Source organism: Gadus macrocephalus, chromosome 15 (genome assembly GCF_031168955.1).
Source record: "Gadus macrocephalus chromosome 15, ASM3116895v1".
NCBI classification, from domain to species: Eukaryota; Metazoa; Chordata; class Actinopteri; order Gadiformes; family Gadidae; genus Gadus; species Gadus macrocephalus.
Window position 1 is genome coordinate 6,747,861 of NC_082396.1, and position 15,661 is coordinate 6,763,521.

The window sequence follows — 15,661 nt, forward strand, 5'->3', positions numbered from 1 at the left end:
TTAACATGATATAACTGGTATCTCGCTCCTAAAAGGCCTGCCTAAACTAACTGTCTCTAACCTAAACTTAACCATCTCTAACCTGTATACTCAATCTATAACATTATCTAATCGTAAACATCTCTAACCTAAATCCTAAGCATATCCATCTATAAACATAACCACACCAACCCTAAATCCTAAACTAAACCATCTTCAACCTTATATCCATACATAGCCGTCTCTAATACAATTAACCATCACTAACCTAATACATTAACTTTACCATCTCTAACCTAATACCTATACTTGACCATTTCTAACCTAGGATGTCAACTTCTCCATTTCTACCAGTAGGTGTCACTAGTCGTTCTTTGAGTAGTAGGCAGACTGTGACCCGTATACAACTTTATTTTTTGATAAATACTAAAAGGAGGCTTGTGCTTTGTTGTCATTTCTATCGCCATTTAAATATCTTACTTGACAAATATAAATCCTTGGAATATGAGCAGTGTGATAGAATACATTTCAAACAGCTCTAGTAAATAGAACAGTTCAATGTAAAACACGAATGACCTGTTAGGGGGGTTTAAAAGGACGTAAGCCTCACATGGTGGGCTTCTGTCCCTCAGCTCTGACCTGATGAATATGTTATGCTCCCATTAACATCTATGGTGGCTTCTCTCTCTGGCTTTAATGCATGTGCATCTGTTACATTTAATCTGAATGTCAGCTAAAATGAAAACATATATGCTCGGTACGTTTAATCTCTTGGTATTGAATCTGAATGTTATCTAACATTAAACATATATGCTCTTTATATTCTATCCCTTACTGAGAGCTTCTAAAACTGTGTTGTGTTTAGTTCAAAACCAGTGAATTAGTTAGAAACTATATATTTTTCGATGTTTTTTACACACATACAAAATGCCACTTAAGTTTTGACTGGATCTGAAAGCATTTCAATTAAAATCTCCCTTCCTTCCGTCCACAGAGTCCTGGCAGTGGACTGGCAGCAGATCACAGGATACATTATTGAAGCCACACATACTGACCCTTCTGCATTATGCATGAGGGTCCACGTGTAGGGTGTCCAGCAGGTGGGGAATCTTCCGGTACATATCTCGTGTCAGGTGGTGTTGTTGAGAATATGTTCATAATTCTAAGGTAAAGGTCAACCTCAACTGAAACTTTATGTGTCACTTTCGTCTCATACAAGAGGTTGAATAAGTTTGTGATGTTTTAATAGACTGTATATAGACGGATACGTGGTGTTATAAACAGGTGCAAAGACTATGACTGTCAATCAATAACAACCTGACCACATGACCAGAATTTACAAAATACTTTCAGTGAAAGTTCCCCTTTCCCCGTCAAGAGGAACAAGGAAGTTGGCTTGCAATGAAAATATTCCTGCGATGTGAAGCGGTTTCGGTTCCGTAGAGCAGCGTATGATGGTTTCTGCTCCCACAGACCAGCTGATGTATTAAACCAGCTCATGATGGTATTAAACCAGCTCATGATGGTAACTTCACAGGCCAGCTCATGATGGTATCTTCACAGGCCAGCGCATGGTGGTATTAAACCAGCGCATGATGGTATTATGACAAGAAAACCCTCTGGGACTTGTGGCCTGACTTTGTGTTCAGACTGGGGTCGGTTTATTGTGTCCCAAACGCTATCGTTGAATATTTTCCTTGACTGTATTAGATAAACGATCTATACATAATGTATTTGATTGTGCTAGGTATCAGCCGTGTTGTGTTGACGGTCATGTTGACTGGACGAGCGAGGTTCTGAACCATCATCACAAATCAGACATTTATTTATCAAAGTTCACATGGAAAACTCTGCAAGTGTCATTCAGGATAAAGATAAGACAGTGGATATATTTTAGATACATGGCATTAAGGACCAAACCCCTACAAGAAGACTCTGGACATTGGGATTCGAACCCAGAACCTCTGGGCTGGGAGTCCGACACAGCCCGAGATGAGACGAACCGCCCAGCCCTTGCTGTGCGTTGCGTCACTCACTGCCGTGACGTCAGACCTCGGTCGGCCGCTATCAGCAGGGCCCTGATGGCGGGGGGGGGGTCCTGCTTTACAAGGGAACTCTATCAGCCTTATCGGAGACCAGGGGGGAGGGGCTTCTGAGAGCTTAAAGGTCCCATGACATGCCAGCCTGTTTGAGTGTGATCAGCCGTTACAAGCCGTTTTGAAAATCAGGCTCTTCTGACATCACAAGGGGGCGTGTCCACCTAGATGTATGATGGAGAGAGGAGCAACGTTTGCTACAGTCAACTAGGTAAGCTGGCAAACGGGTCTGTCCAGCGTACATCTAGGTGGACACCTCACTTCCGACGGAAGAGCCAGATTTTCAAAACGGCTTAACACACTCACACCTGGTGGCATGTCATGGGACCTTTAACGGTGCAGCAGGAGAGTCCGGCTCCAGTAAGTTTTCCTCCCGGTCAGGTCTTCCACCCAGCACAGAGAACGCTTCATTAATGGCAGATCTGGCTTGGCCTTAAAGAGTGTCACACGGTTGCTTTAAAAACCTGGAATGGAACTCGTTTCTACTGGACGTGGACCACTTAACTCAAACCATGCGTTACTGACCAATATGTATTCTATGCAATGTTTTTATAGAACAAAACAACCTGACAAACAAGACGTGTGTGTTCATGTGTGTGTGTGTGTTCATGGTGTGTGTGTTCATATGTATGTCAGTGTTCATGTGTGTGTTCATGGTGTGTGTGTGTGCGTTCATGTGTGTGTGTCTGCGTTAAGATTGCGTGGCATTTCCAACTAACTAATAAAATGTTGCATCTCTCGTTCAATGGTTTTCTCCGTGGAGGAACCGCACTAAACCGGTTTAAACTCGCTGCGCCAGTCAGCCGACCAGGATCAATATTAAAATCAACTGTTGACACTAGTCTCGCTGTCAGACTAACGAAGCTCAGCTGAGGAAGGACGAGACAGAGCATGCCTTAAAGTGAGTGATCGTTTATTGAGCAGTGCTAGGCAGAGCAGTCCATTAGAAGAGATATCAGAGTAGATTATAGCTGTCAGGGCAGATGCCCACACAGAGGTTCTAGAGGCTCCACCCATCAGGCGAAGGCAGCGGGACACCGCTGCTTCAGAAGGCCCGTTCGGCCCTCAGGAGGAAGTGGTGTAGTGGCGGTGCTGTCCCGCCAAAATAAGGGTGTGAAAAAATAGAATTTGCCAAATCCCATTGTACCCCATGGGGGCGGGGCCTGGCTGATGAAGTGTGTGTGGGGGGGGGGGGATGTTGGCAGGACTTCCTGTTGCCTTGAACTAGTTTCATTCTGAAACACTAATGTCTGTCTGGGGCGGAGGTTAATGTTGTTGTGCAGGTGGGGGAGGGTCGGAGCAGAGGTTGAAACGCTGGCCGTTGGATACAACTCTATCTTAATCAAGCTGGTCAAATAAAAACCAATAAAATAAAATGTTAAAAGTTGAATATGTTTTGAGTGGTTATGATTCTTTCCGAGACAACAGAGGCAATCCTCATACATGTAATAATTATAAAGAATATTATAGAATCAAACCACTGGTTTGCAAAGGAGTCAAATCAGACATCGAGATAAAATCAAGTTCCTAATACACGTTTCCTACAAACTAAAAGCTCTTTAAAAGCAGAAGAGGTGGAGGACGGCGCATGGACTCTGATTGGCTGTGCTGGGTGTCCGTCCAGGGGGGGGGGGGCCGGGCCAGCTGTGCGCTCAGCAGCAGTGAGTGGGAGGTTCCTAAGATACGAGAGGCACCGGGATTCACAGCTGCAAGAGAAAGCACAACTCATCAGACCACCGCACTGCCGTTGCCGTGGTTACCCCCTTCAGGGGCCTTACTGTAGTGTGTGTGGCGTCGCCGTGGTTACCTGTACGGGCGCCTTGTGGAGCCACTTGTCCTTCTCCCCTCCCAGCTTCAGACAGGAGAACAGGTCGCAGACAGTGGGCAGGGCCAGACGCTCCTACACACACACGCACGTTGCCATGGTTACCATCAGCCACAACACTGGGGAATCCCTCACAACCACCCAGCTCATACAGTGAGGTTTACGTCAGGCCCCCCTCTTCATCCCCTCACCTGCTGGCTCCTCTTCCTCAGCAGCCACTTGTCCTCCTGCGGCTCAGAGCGCGCCTCCTCCTGGTCCTCCTTCTGCTTCTCCTCCTGGTTCTCCTCCTGGTCCTCCTTCTGCTTCTCCTCCTGGTTCTCGTCCCGGTGACCCTTTGCCCCGGACTCCGGCCCCACCACCCAGCAGTCCGCCTTCAGGGCCCTCAGGAAGGGGCTCTCCCAGGGGGCCGAGGAGGAGGAGGAGGTGGTGGTGGAGGAGGAGGAGGAGCAGGAGGAGGTGTGCTTCTCCTGCCCCGGTGCAGTCTCGGTGGAGAGGGAGGAGGAGTTCTTGCTGGGGTGGAGCCAGGCCTCCAGGATGGCCTGGACCTGACAGGAGGAGGAGGAGGAGATCAGGGTCAGCAGGAGGTGAAAGAGGAGCAGACCTAAAGAGCACCGCCTCACACGCACTGGGGAGACAAGGTGCTGCCTGGATCATCTATGGTGGAGATGGTTCAGGGGGAGAGGGTTAAGGAGGCTGATGGTTAAGGAGGGCGATGGTTAAGGAGGCTGATGGTTAAGGAGGCTGATGGTTAAGGAGGGCGATGGTTAAGGAGGGCGATGGTTAAGGAGGGCGATGGTTAAGGAGGGCGATGGTTAAGGTGGGCGATGGTTAAGGAGGCTGATGGTTAAGGAGGCTGATGGTTAAGGAGGGCGATGGTTAAGGAGGATGTGGAGATGGTTAAGGAGGATGTGGAGATGGTTAAGGAGGACGTGGAGATGGTTAAAGTGTAATTCCGGCGCAAATTGAACCCAGGATCTTTGTTTTGGCATTAAAACCCATCAAATAAGCCTCCCAGATACCTTTTTCATTGAAAATCGAGTATTATAGTTTGCCGGGCGCAATGTTTGGCGTCCATGTTGTTGACTTGGGGCATAGTGTTTCGCTTCTAAATCCGCATTTTTTAACCACTAAATAGCACCAAACCTCTGCAGTAGCATGACTAGGGTCCCTACACATAAAACGAAGCACAAACAACTTAGTTTGCAAACCCGGAGTTTATTTAAAAAGACAGTTTAACAAGCATTACCGGGAGGTCCGTGTTTACAGGAAGTCCACACAAGTCGATTGCCGAATGCGCCGGAGTTCAGTTCAAGGAGGAAAGTTTTGGAATTTATAATTTATATATTTATAAATAATATATAGCAAGTGTTGACACGTAAATTAAAGGAATTGCATATGTAAGTTACAGTTACAAAATAATTGTTCGCTACAATCAAGCATGGCACGTTGTTGACGGAAGACGCACTGCACACGTGATTGACGCATAGAGTGAAGGACAGCTCAAGCACCGGAGAAGACGACCCATCCACAGCTTGAAGTCAAGAGAGAGATGGTTCGTGTTTGCGTCAAGAAACAAATTTATAAGCCCTAACTTCATTCGAGGAAGTGAAAGATGATCTTGTGAGTTGTCCAGGTAGGTTAACCTCGATTTATTGTGTATAAGGATTTGTGGTGGGAATTTACGGACCACGTCAATCGTTTTCTGCGTCAACCGGGTAGAATAAAGTCATCAGTACGTTTAACAATTGCGGTCATATTTGTGTAAAAAAGGTACAAGACCATACAACAAACAATAAAACAAACGTTGCAAGGAGAACTCCATTGCATTGGCTAAAGCCAGGAATTCACATTGCCAAGACAGCATTGCCCCCCAATACTACCTTACCATTTGGTTAATAAAATGGTAATCTATCAGTGGAAGCTGATAATGGACTTCTCCTTGCAACGTTTGTTTTATTGTTTGTTGTATGGTCTTGTACCGTTTTTACACAAATATGACCGCAATTGTTAAACGTTCTGATGACTTTATTCTACCCGGTTGACGCAGAAAACGATTGACGTGGTCCGTAAATTCCCACCACAAATCCTTATCCACAATAAATCGAGGTTAACCTACCTGGACAACTCACAAGATCATCTTTCACTTCCTCGAATGAAGTTAGGGCTTATAACTTTGTTTCTTGACGCAAACACGAACCATCTCTCTCTTGACTTCAAGCTGTGGATGGGTCGTCTTCTCCGGTGCTTGAGCTGTCCTTCACTCTATGCGTCAATCACGTGTGCAGTGCGTCTTCCGTCAATAACGTGCCATGCTTGATTGTAGCGAACAATTATTTTGTAACTGTAACTTACGCAATTCCTTTAATTTACGTGTCAACAATTGCTATATATTATTTATAAATATATATTATATAAATTATAAATTCCAAAACTTTCCTCCTTGAACTGAACTCCGGCGCATTCGGCAATCGACTTGTGTGGACTTCCTGTAAACACGGACCTCCCGGTAATGCTTGTTAAACTGTCTTTTTAAATAAACTCCGGGTTTGCAAACTAAGTTGTTTGTGCTTCGTTTTATGTGTAGGGACCCTAGTCATGCTACTGCAGAGGTTTGGTGCTATTTAGTGGTTCAAAAATGCGGATTTAGAAGCGAAACACTATGCCCCAAGTCAACAACATGGACGCCAAACATTGCGCCCGGCAAACTATAATACTCGATTTTCAATGAAAAAGGTATCTGGGAGGCTTATTTGATGGGTTTTAATGCCAAAACAAAGATCCTGGGTTCAATTTGCGCCGGAATTACACTTTAAGGAGGACGTGGAGATGGTTAAGGAGGACGTGGAGATGGTTAAGGAGGAGAGGGTCAGGTTGTCACGGCAACCAGTTTAGTTCCATTCCCTACCTTCTGCTCCTGGTCCGAGTGGTAGAGCGCGGCCTTGGGGGGCGGGGCGTTCTTGTCGGGGTGCAGGTTGGGGCGTGTCTTGTCCAGCGGGAGGCCGTTCTTGTCGCGGCCCTCGTGCCGGAGCAGCCAGGAGCTCAGGGCGGAGCGCCCGCAGTTCTCCTCGCACACACACGCCGCGTAGCTGCCGCACGCCTCGTTGGCCCGGCACACCGTCTGCACCGGCGCCACCGCCTGCAGCCACGCCTCCAGGGTGGAGGGGGCGGGGCCGGAGGCGGGGCTGAGGGCGGGGCTAGGGGTCTTGAGGCACACCAGCTTGCCCAGGTTCTCGATCTCCACGGCGACGGTGGAGGCCTGGCAGCAGGAGGAGCAGGGCTTGGGGAGCCACTCGCTGGGGGTCCAGCTCTCGTGGAAGGGCCGGAACGCCTGCTTCCAGCTCTCGCCGTCCGTCTCCGCGGCGACGGCGGGGGTGATGAGCCAATCGTCCAGCTCCGCCCCCTCCTCCTCCATGTTGAACTCCGACTCGTCGATCTTCTCGATGGAGAAGGAGGAGGAGGAGGAGCTACAGGTGCTGCCGCCGCTCGTGGTCCGTTCCCGGGGGGGGGGCGTGCGGTGAAGCCACGCCTCAAGGTCCTTCAGGTGACCCCAGGCCGCGCCCACGTCATAGACGGCCGGCGGGGGACAGGGGGGCTGACACACACACACACACACACACACACACACACACACACACACACACACACACACACACACACACACACACACACACACACACACACACACACACACACACACACACACACACACACACACACACACACACACACACGTTAATCCTTCACCCTGTCATCTCTTTCCTTCACAAGCATTCACTTGGTGTGATTTGTATACTTTATATTTAAATATTTATTCGATATGTTATATAAATTGTTTGTAGCTGTGCTCAGTGCCAGCAGCTGGAGTTTGAGTGGCGGAACATTCCAGTTTTCAAAGTGAAAGCTCTGCAGTGTTTTTGCCCTCTGTAGCTCTCAGAGGACGAATATCAACTCATCCAGGACTTCCTGTCACGTGTCCTCACCTGCCCTTCCTTTTGTGGCACCAGCCAATCCTGGGGGTCTTTGCTGGACTCGTAGTCAATCAGAGGGCTGGTCACTGGACGGCTTCCCAGCAGCCAGTTAGACAGAGATCCGGTTTCCAGCTTCTGGAGGGGTAGGATGACATGTTCTGGTCAGGTCCAGCCTGTTGTGTGGTCGTTCTTAAGAGGTGTGTGTACCTGTGCGAGGTGTGTGTGAGGTGTGCGTGTCTTTGAGGTGTGTGTGTGTGTCTGTGAGAGGTGTGTGTGCGTGAGCATGCGTGAGGAGTGTGTATGTGTGTGTGTGTGCGCGCGCGCGCGCGTGCGCGTGTGTGTGCGTGCGTGAGGTGTGTGTGAGGTGTGTGTGTGGTGTGCGTGTGTGAGGTGTGTGTGAGGTGTGTGTGAGGTGTGTGTGTGTGGTGTGCGTGTGTGAGGTGTGTGTGGTGTGCGTGTGCGAGGTGTGCGGTGTGTGTGTGGTGTGAGGTGTGTGTGTGGTGTGCGTGTGCGAGGTGTGCGGTGTGTGTGTGGTGTGCGGTGTGTGTGTGGTGTGCGTGTGCGAGGTGTGTGTTTGGTGCGTGTCTGTGAGGTGTGCGTGTGCGTGTCTGTGAGGTGTGCGTGTGTGTGTGCTTGCGTGTGTGTGTGTGTGCGTGTCTGGTGTGTGTGTGTGTGCTTGCGTGTGTGTGCGTGTCTGGTGTGTGTGTGCGTGTGTGTGTGGTGTGCGAGGTGTGTGTGTGGTGTGCGTGTGTGGTGTGTGTGAGGTGTGTGTGTGGTGTGCGTGTGCGAGGTGTGAGGTGTGTGTGTGGTGTGCGTGTGCGAGGTGTGTGGTGTGTGTGTGGTGTGCGAGGTGTGCGGTGTGTGTGCGGTGTGTGTGCGGTGTGTGAGGTGTGCGGTGTGTGAGGTGTGCGGTGTGTGTGCGGTGTGTGTGCGGTGTGTGAGGTGTGCGGTGTGTGAGGTGTGCGGTGTGTGAGGTGTGCGTGTCTGTGAGGTGTGTGCGTGTCTGTGAGGCGTGTGCGTGTGCGTGTGTGTGTGTGTGTGGTGTCAGGGTCGGCTTAGCTCAGGAGGTAGAGCAGTTGTCTTGTTTGTAACCGAAATGTTGCTAGTTCGATCCCCAGCTCTTCCTAGTTGAGTGTTGATGTGTCTCTGAGCAAGACACTTATCCCTAACTGCTCCTGACGAGCTGGCTGTTGCCTTGCATGGTTGACTCTGCCGTCGGTGTGTCAATGTGTGTATTAACTGATGTAAGTCGCTTTGGATAAAAAAGCGTCTGCTAAATGCCCGAAATGTAAATGTAAATGGTGCATGTGTGTGTGTGTGCGTGGGATGTGCGTGTACCTGTTTTTTGGGTGCTGCAGGACAGCTCTGCATGAGGAAGGCTCTCTGGCTCTGAGGGGCGGGGCAGGGGGAGGAGCTAAAAGCAGGTGCTTCATCCAGGTGCTGATGAAACAGGAAGAAGGCTTATCAGTAACTATAGCAACACCGTCCATTCTGAATCAGCCACTTTAGAAACGCCAACCGTTCTGAATCCCTAACTATCTCTACATGTGGCAGCAGACCAGTAGAAGATAAGCAGAAGATAATACTGTTCAACCCCTGAGTGCAGCCAGTGGTTCACAGGCTCCTCCCCTCTTCCTCTAACAGCTTGTTGTTGCTGCTAAAGGGGTCAGAGTTCAGGAGGACGCAGGCAGACACACGTGCAGCCAAACGGATTCACTCAGGTCCAGTCCTGCCCGGCCGTCAGACATGTGACCTTCCCAGAACCACAACAACACCAACAGTTTGCTGATCTTTGACGGACCGATCCCCTCATTAACCCCTGGAGAGAGATGTGTGTATGGACGCTGTTAATCTATTATGTGATTAGCGTCCTTTATGAAGACTGCCGGTGCCAGCGGGTCCAGAGTCCGACGGCTGGACAGCAGACCGCCGCGTGGGCTCAGCAGATCACAGCTGGATACCGTCGGGCTGCAGAGCCCTGCCTGAGGGGGGGGGGGGGGGGGGTGGGGGCGTGGCCGTACCTGTGTGGCAATGCGACCGAATGAGGTGAGCGCTTGTTTCAGGGAGCGGGTGTCGGCCGTGAAGCCCAGGTCAGGGGTCTCCTCAGGGGTCAGGTTCAGAGAGGAGAGCCTGGACACAGCGGGGGGGGAACCAACACAGCCTTCAGCACGAGGGTACAGAACGGAGCAACACACACACACACAGATGTACACCCACACACATTGATGCACACACACAGCCTTCAGCACGATGGTACAGAACGGAGCAACTCAGACACACACACTGATGTAAACACACACTGATGTATCCAGCCTTCAGCACGATGGTACAGAACGGAGCAACACACACACACACACACACACACACACACACACACACACACACACACACACACACACACACACACACACACACACACACACACACACACACACACACACACACACACACACACACACACACACACACGATACTGTAGAACGGACCAACTCAGACACACACAGACTGATGTGCACACACACACACGGACTAGAATGGACCCAAAGCAGTCATTAAAGTATTCAAAGTGATGTTGTGTCATCGAGAAGTTGGGGAGCACCCACTGGGAGAGCCTACAGTACAGCTAATGGGTAAGAGGCGTGTCTGTATGTATGTATTCATGCATGTATGAATGAATGAAGGTCTTGTTTGTATCGTTGGTAAGTCGTACTTCTCCAGACAGCTGGTGAGCTGATTGGCCAGGTCACGGTTGGGGGCGGATTTCTCCATCTGATGAGCGATGACGTCAAACTGACCCTTCAGCTGGAGACAGACAGACAGAGAGAGGGACAGGCAGACAGAGGGACAGGAAGACAGAGGGACAGGAAGACAGAGGGACAGGAAGACAGAGGGACAGGAAGACAGAGGAAGAGACAGAGGAAGAGACAGAGACAGATAGACAGACGGGAGGAGTTGAAAGAATGATAATGTGTTATCATTCCAGTTATTTCAAACAGCAACAGTCAGTCAGTCAAACAGACATCCAGTCAATCTCCCCCCCCCCCCCCCCCCCCTCACCCAGTGCAGGTGGTGCAGCCCTCCCCCCACCCCCCTTACCCAGTGCAGGTGGTTGAGCTGGTGGTGCAGGGCGTCGCCCTTCAGCTGCTCCAGCAGGTCGATCTGCCCCAGCAGCCAGACCTCACGGCACCTCAGGGACTCCTGCTGCCGGCTCATACAGGAGCGCACCTCACAGCGCACCTACAGGGAGAGAGAGCCACCCGGTGAACAGGAGACACACACACACACACACACACACTGAGACACACACACACACACACACACACACACACACAGAGCACGACACACACACACACACACACACACACACACACACACACAGAGAGACAGACAGACACACAGAGCACGACACACACACACACACACACAGCATCCTGACCGTATTTGATGAAGTCCACCTCGCTGGGACTGGAAGACCCAGAGTAGACCACAGTAGAATAAAGTAGACTAGACCACAGTAGACTAGACCACAGTAGACTAGACCACAGTAGACGACGTAGACTGAGGCCCGACGGCAGTAGAATACGCTAGAGTCCAGAACACGGTAGATCGACGCTGGAGTGGACTATATCCTGATAGACCGATCCACAAGACGTCTCGTCAGTATCACCTGAGCCCTGCTCCTCCAGCAGTCTGATGCTCCCTACTCCTCTGTGCGCCTCTTTTAACCTGCCCCGTCGCCCTCCCCTAGCCCCGCCTCCTCCACAGGTACCAACCCACCTCCTCCGGATCAGTACCGACCCCCTACAGCTCTGACCCCCCCCCTCTCTGAACCACGGCTGGAGCCAGGAAGTGAGCTCACCACGTCATGGATAAAACCACACACACACACACACACACACACACACCTAAATATAGCGCCGGTGTCAGACAAACAGGCACTGACACAAAAGGTGCTGACACATACATAAACACAAGCCACCCAGACAACAGCTACAAAGGCTGTGTGGAGAAACTTTAAATCGCTGTTTTTAGCACCAAGAGCAAAAACACACACACTGATGACATCATCATCATGACACTGTGCCCTGAAATAGGTTTGATCAGACAAGAACCAGAGTGGTGGACTGGTTTATACTAGTACTAAGGGACTGGTACACTAGTAAATAGTAATGGTCTTGACCTGGTATAGTTAACCTCAATACCTCTGGATGCTAGACCAGATGTGTAGGTCCCTAACAGGTCTCGGACCAGCCTGCAGGTCCCCAACAGGTCTCGGACCAGCCTGCAGGTCCCCAACAGGTCTCGGACCAGGCCTGCAGGTCCCAAACAGGTCTCGGACCAGGCCTGCAGGTCCCCAACAGGTCTCGGACCAGGTCCCTAACAGGTCTCAGTCCAGGCAGGTCCTCACCTCTCTGCCGTTGTCTCTCAGCTGGCTCTCTGCTCTCATCACCCCAGAGATGGCCTCCTCCAGCTGGGCCCGCGCCTCCTCGCACTGCCGGGACCCCGGGGGCCCCTCGTCCTCGGCAGGGGACATCCTGGGGGAGGGGGGAGAAGAGAGAGAGAGCAGTCAGGATACCCCACACACACACACACACACACACACACACACACACACACACACACACACACACACACACACACACACACACACACACACACACACCCACCCACCCCTCTTCCGCTTTACAGAGAAGTCTTCTGCTTACGCTGCAACTCAGCTGCACTGACCGGGGACTGTGTGCTGTAAAACTATCAGTACACAACAGCACAGTGACAGCACCGTATAGAACAAGACGGGCAGTAAATCACTAGACACCGTACACCAGCCCTCCAAGCGGCCATAACACAGGAGGGAGTTCAGGGAGTTTAACGATCGCGATCCAGAACATGTTGCGACACAGACTGATAACTATGTGCGCCGGACGGTGTGGGGTAAATAAGAGCTTATGATTGGATGACGGGGTCGTGACAGCTCATTCAGCGGGGTGACGCAGTAGCAGGGAGGGCTTAGTGTCTGAGGACCGGCTGGGGGTTCTGTTGTCCTCTGAGCCGGGGCCTAAGACCAGCCCATACAGGTCAGGGTCATGACAGACACCACCACAGACCCCTGGTGGGGCCACACACTGCCTAGGCCTCCACTAGATCCCCCCCCCCACACACACACACACACATGGGCTTTAGAGATAAGTTAAGATGGACACGCCCAACAACACGCCACATGAGACCGTTCTGCAGTCCGTGGGAGGACAGCCGCATCACTGCTGCCCGTGTCAAGGTGAACAAGAACAGAACAGCGTCGATCTCTGTGTGGATGGTCAGTCCAGGGAAGGGCGGACAGAGAGACACCACCATAGGGACAGACGGCCAAAGAGACACCACCACAGGGGACGGACGGACAGAGAGACACCACCGCAGAGCTGGTCCCCGGCTGATTGCCACCGGACCGGTTGTATGGGTTTGCCGGTCATTCCTTTGCGGCAGCTACCCTGAGTGCGGTGGGGCTAATAATAAGTATGTTTTTTTCAAAAGAAAGAGAAGCAACAAGCACTAACAATCGCTAGGTTACCCATTCCCTGTATACAACATATATAAGATGCTAAACAATGCTAAGTATTATTTTTAAGTTCAAGTGCAAGTTAGAGGTGGGGGGGGGGGCTGGGGCTTTGCAGAGTCTAGGTGAACACTGAACAAGTGAGTCTTGATTCTCACTTTGAGCAGAGGAAGAGAGGCGAACCCTCAGCCGATATCATGGTGACGCAACACCGCCTGCTGACCTCGTTCCTCCAATCATACACTGATATTTGGGTGATAACCACACATACTGGGAATACTGCTAGCAAACGCAAAGATACCCTTCTCTTTTTTTTTCTGTATTTTGCAATACTTTCTTGTGATGGTGTATTTCTATACACACACACACACACACACACGTTTAATTTATAGTATAATACAACATATTAACTATATATCACATACAAATGCATGTTGCATTTTTGATAAATTAGTACAACAATAGTATCACCTTTAAGTGCATTATTTGAGTGTACAGTATACACCTTGCATATTGATTCTGTTGTGCATACCAGGTATGACAGTACTGGCCCTAACTACCTATCATCCAGAGGCATTTCTGCGGATTAAACCCAGATATTGTACGAAACTAATGTCGAGAGGTGTTTAGCCAGAACCAACACCCCTCTCTGTAGAGGACGGTTGAAAGCCTGATCATCGAAAACATGATCACCATAAAAACGTCCCGTAAGCTGTTCAATAACTCGAGGAGATCTCAGCATGCAAAACAAACACCAAAACACAAACAAACACCAAAACAGAAACCCTTTCTACCGGGAAGCAAAAGATAGCCGGAAAATGGCGAACGGTAGAAACAACAAGGTCATACCTTCGGATCTTTATGCACAAAACCAAAGACTAGGGTTGAAATGATCTCCAATGACCGCCACAGAGCTCTGGTCCAAAAGTCTGTCTTACGAACGGTGAGATCGAGGTTTGATTCGCTATGGTTCACAGATCTGGAAACAACGGAGCGCTGTTACGTCACCGGCTCAGCTTCCGCCACCGCGCCAGGAGCACTGCGCACGTAGTCCACAGCTCTGGATGGGGAGCCCTTGGTCCACCCCTTATTCCCAGTTTTAAAACACAGAGCTGTTGTTGTACAGGGATAAACGGCGGCTTTTTTGATGTGGGAATCAGTGGCGGACCGTGAAAGACCCCGGGGGCCCGGTAGACGTGTTTAACGGGCCTGTGAAGACGTGTTCACGGGGTAAAGCCCTGGTGGGACTGGATCTTTCCCAGTACAGCCCTGGTGGGACTGGATCTATTCCAATATAACCTTGGTTGTCTGAATCTCTCTCCCACTACAGCCCTGGTGGGACTGAATCTCTCCCACTACAGCCCTGGTTTGGCTGAATATCTCTCCCAGTACAGCCCTGGTTGGACTGAATCTCTCTCCCAGTACAGCCCTGGTTGGACTGAATCTCTCTCCCAGTACAGCCCTGGTTGGACTGAATCTCTCTCCCAGTACAGCCCTGGTTGGACTGAATCTCTCTCCCAGTACAGCCCTGGTTGACTGAATCTCTCTCCCAGTACAGCCCTGGTTGACTGAATCTCTCTCCCAGTACAGCCCTGGTTGACTGAATCTCTCTCCCAGTACAGCCCTGGTTGACTGAATCTCTCTCCCAGTACAGCCCTGGTTGACTGAATCTCTCTCCCAGTACAGCCCTGGTTGACTGAATCTCTCTCCCAGTACAGCCCTGGTTGACTGAATCTGTCTCCCAGTACATCCCTGGTTGACTGAATCTCTTCCAGTACAGCGCTAGTTGACTGGAATTCTCTCCCAGTACAGCCCTGGTTGACTGGATCTCTCTCCCAGTACAGCCCTAGTTGGGCTGAGCCTGAGAGCGACACGATGGTGATCGGCGGCTAGGCTAACCCGCTAACGTCCTCAATATGACGCGCTAGGGAGCGAGATTAGGTCGAATCCCTTTCTTACCGTGTTAGTTTGTCGGGTTTTCTCGTCTTGGATGTCATCAATCGTCCGGTATCGAGAAGGGGTGACTGGTTAATGGATGTTTATTGTCGGCAGCTGATCAATGTCACCACCAGACGAACGGGAGGAGCGGAGCCCTCGCGAGAAGAAACGCTTCTTCTCGCGGTGCTGGAGTCGGTACGCTCCCTGCTGGTGGTTCGCAGTACTACCGGAGGGCGCACTAACCATCTCTTCCCAATTTATACCTGCCTTTCATCTAGCCAGCTGAAATAAGCATTTCATTATG

At 50.6% G+C, this 15,661-nt stretch overlaps 1 protein-coding gene and 2 long non-coding RNA genes across 7 annotated transcripts; 2 read left to right on the forward strand and 1 right to left on the reverse strand.

Moving 5' to 3' along the window:
* Positions 1 to 2,971: 2,971 nt before the first annotated feature.
* Positions 2,972 to 15,535, reverse strand: ncoa4 (nuclear receptor coactivator 4). Of its 4 annotated transcripts, XM_060073195.1 has the most exons (12): positions 15,379 to 15,535; positions 12,277 to 12,403; positions 10,965 to 11,105; positions 10,579 to 10,670; positions 9,890 to 9,998; positions 9,207 to 9,308; positions 7,881 to 8,003; positions 6,806 to 7,492; positions 4,357 to 4,445; positions 4,092 to 4,323; positions 3,883 to 3,975; positions 2,972 to 3,781 (listed from the first exon to the last, which is right to left on the reverse strand). In XM_060073195.1, the coding sequence occupies exons 1-12, from the start codon at positions 15,414 to 15,416 to the stop codon at positions 3,776 to 3,778; spliced, it is 1,839 nt and encodes a 612-aa protein (XP_059929178.1). In that variant the 5' UTR covers positions 15,417 to 15,535; the 3' UTR covers positions 2,972 to 3,775. The 4 variants fall into 4 exon arrangements, with proteins under 4 accessions (XP_059929178.1, XP_059929177.1, XP_059929179.1 ...); XM_060073194.1 differs by having other exon boundaries at positions 4,092 to 4,445; XM_060073196.1 differs by lacking the exon at positions 15,379 to 15,535 and adding an exon at positions 14,269 to 14,454 and having other exon boundaries at positions 4,092 to 4,445.
* LOC132473188 (uncharacterized) lies at positions 4,188 to 6,776 on the forward strand. 2 transcript variants are annotated; one of them, XR_009529266.1, is made up of 4 exons: positions 4,188 to 4,323; positions 4,357 to 4,717; positions 4,824 to 4,844; positions 6,715 to 6,754. It is a non-coding gene; the product is annotated as an uncharacterized LOC132473188 (long non-coding RNA). The 2 variants fall into 2 exon arrangements; XR_009529265.1 differs by lacking the exon at positions 4,824 to 4,844 and having other exon boundaries at positions 6,715 to 6,776.
* Positions 11,974 to 12,352, forward strand: LOC132473189 (uncharacterized). Its single transcript, XR_009529267.1, has 3 exons — positions 11,974 to 12,107; positions 12,168 to 12,187; positions 12,242 to 12,352. It is a non-coding gene; the product is annotated as an uncharacterized LOC132473189 (long non-coding RNA).
* Positions 15,536 to 15,661: the final 126 nt, after the last annotated feature.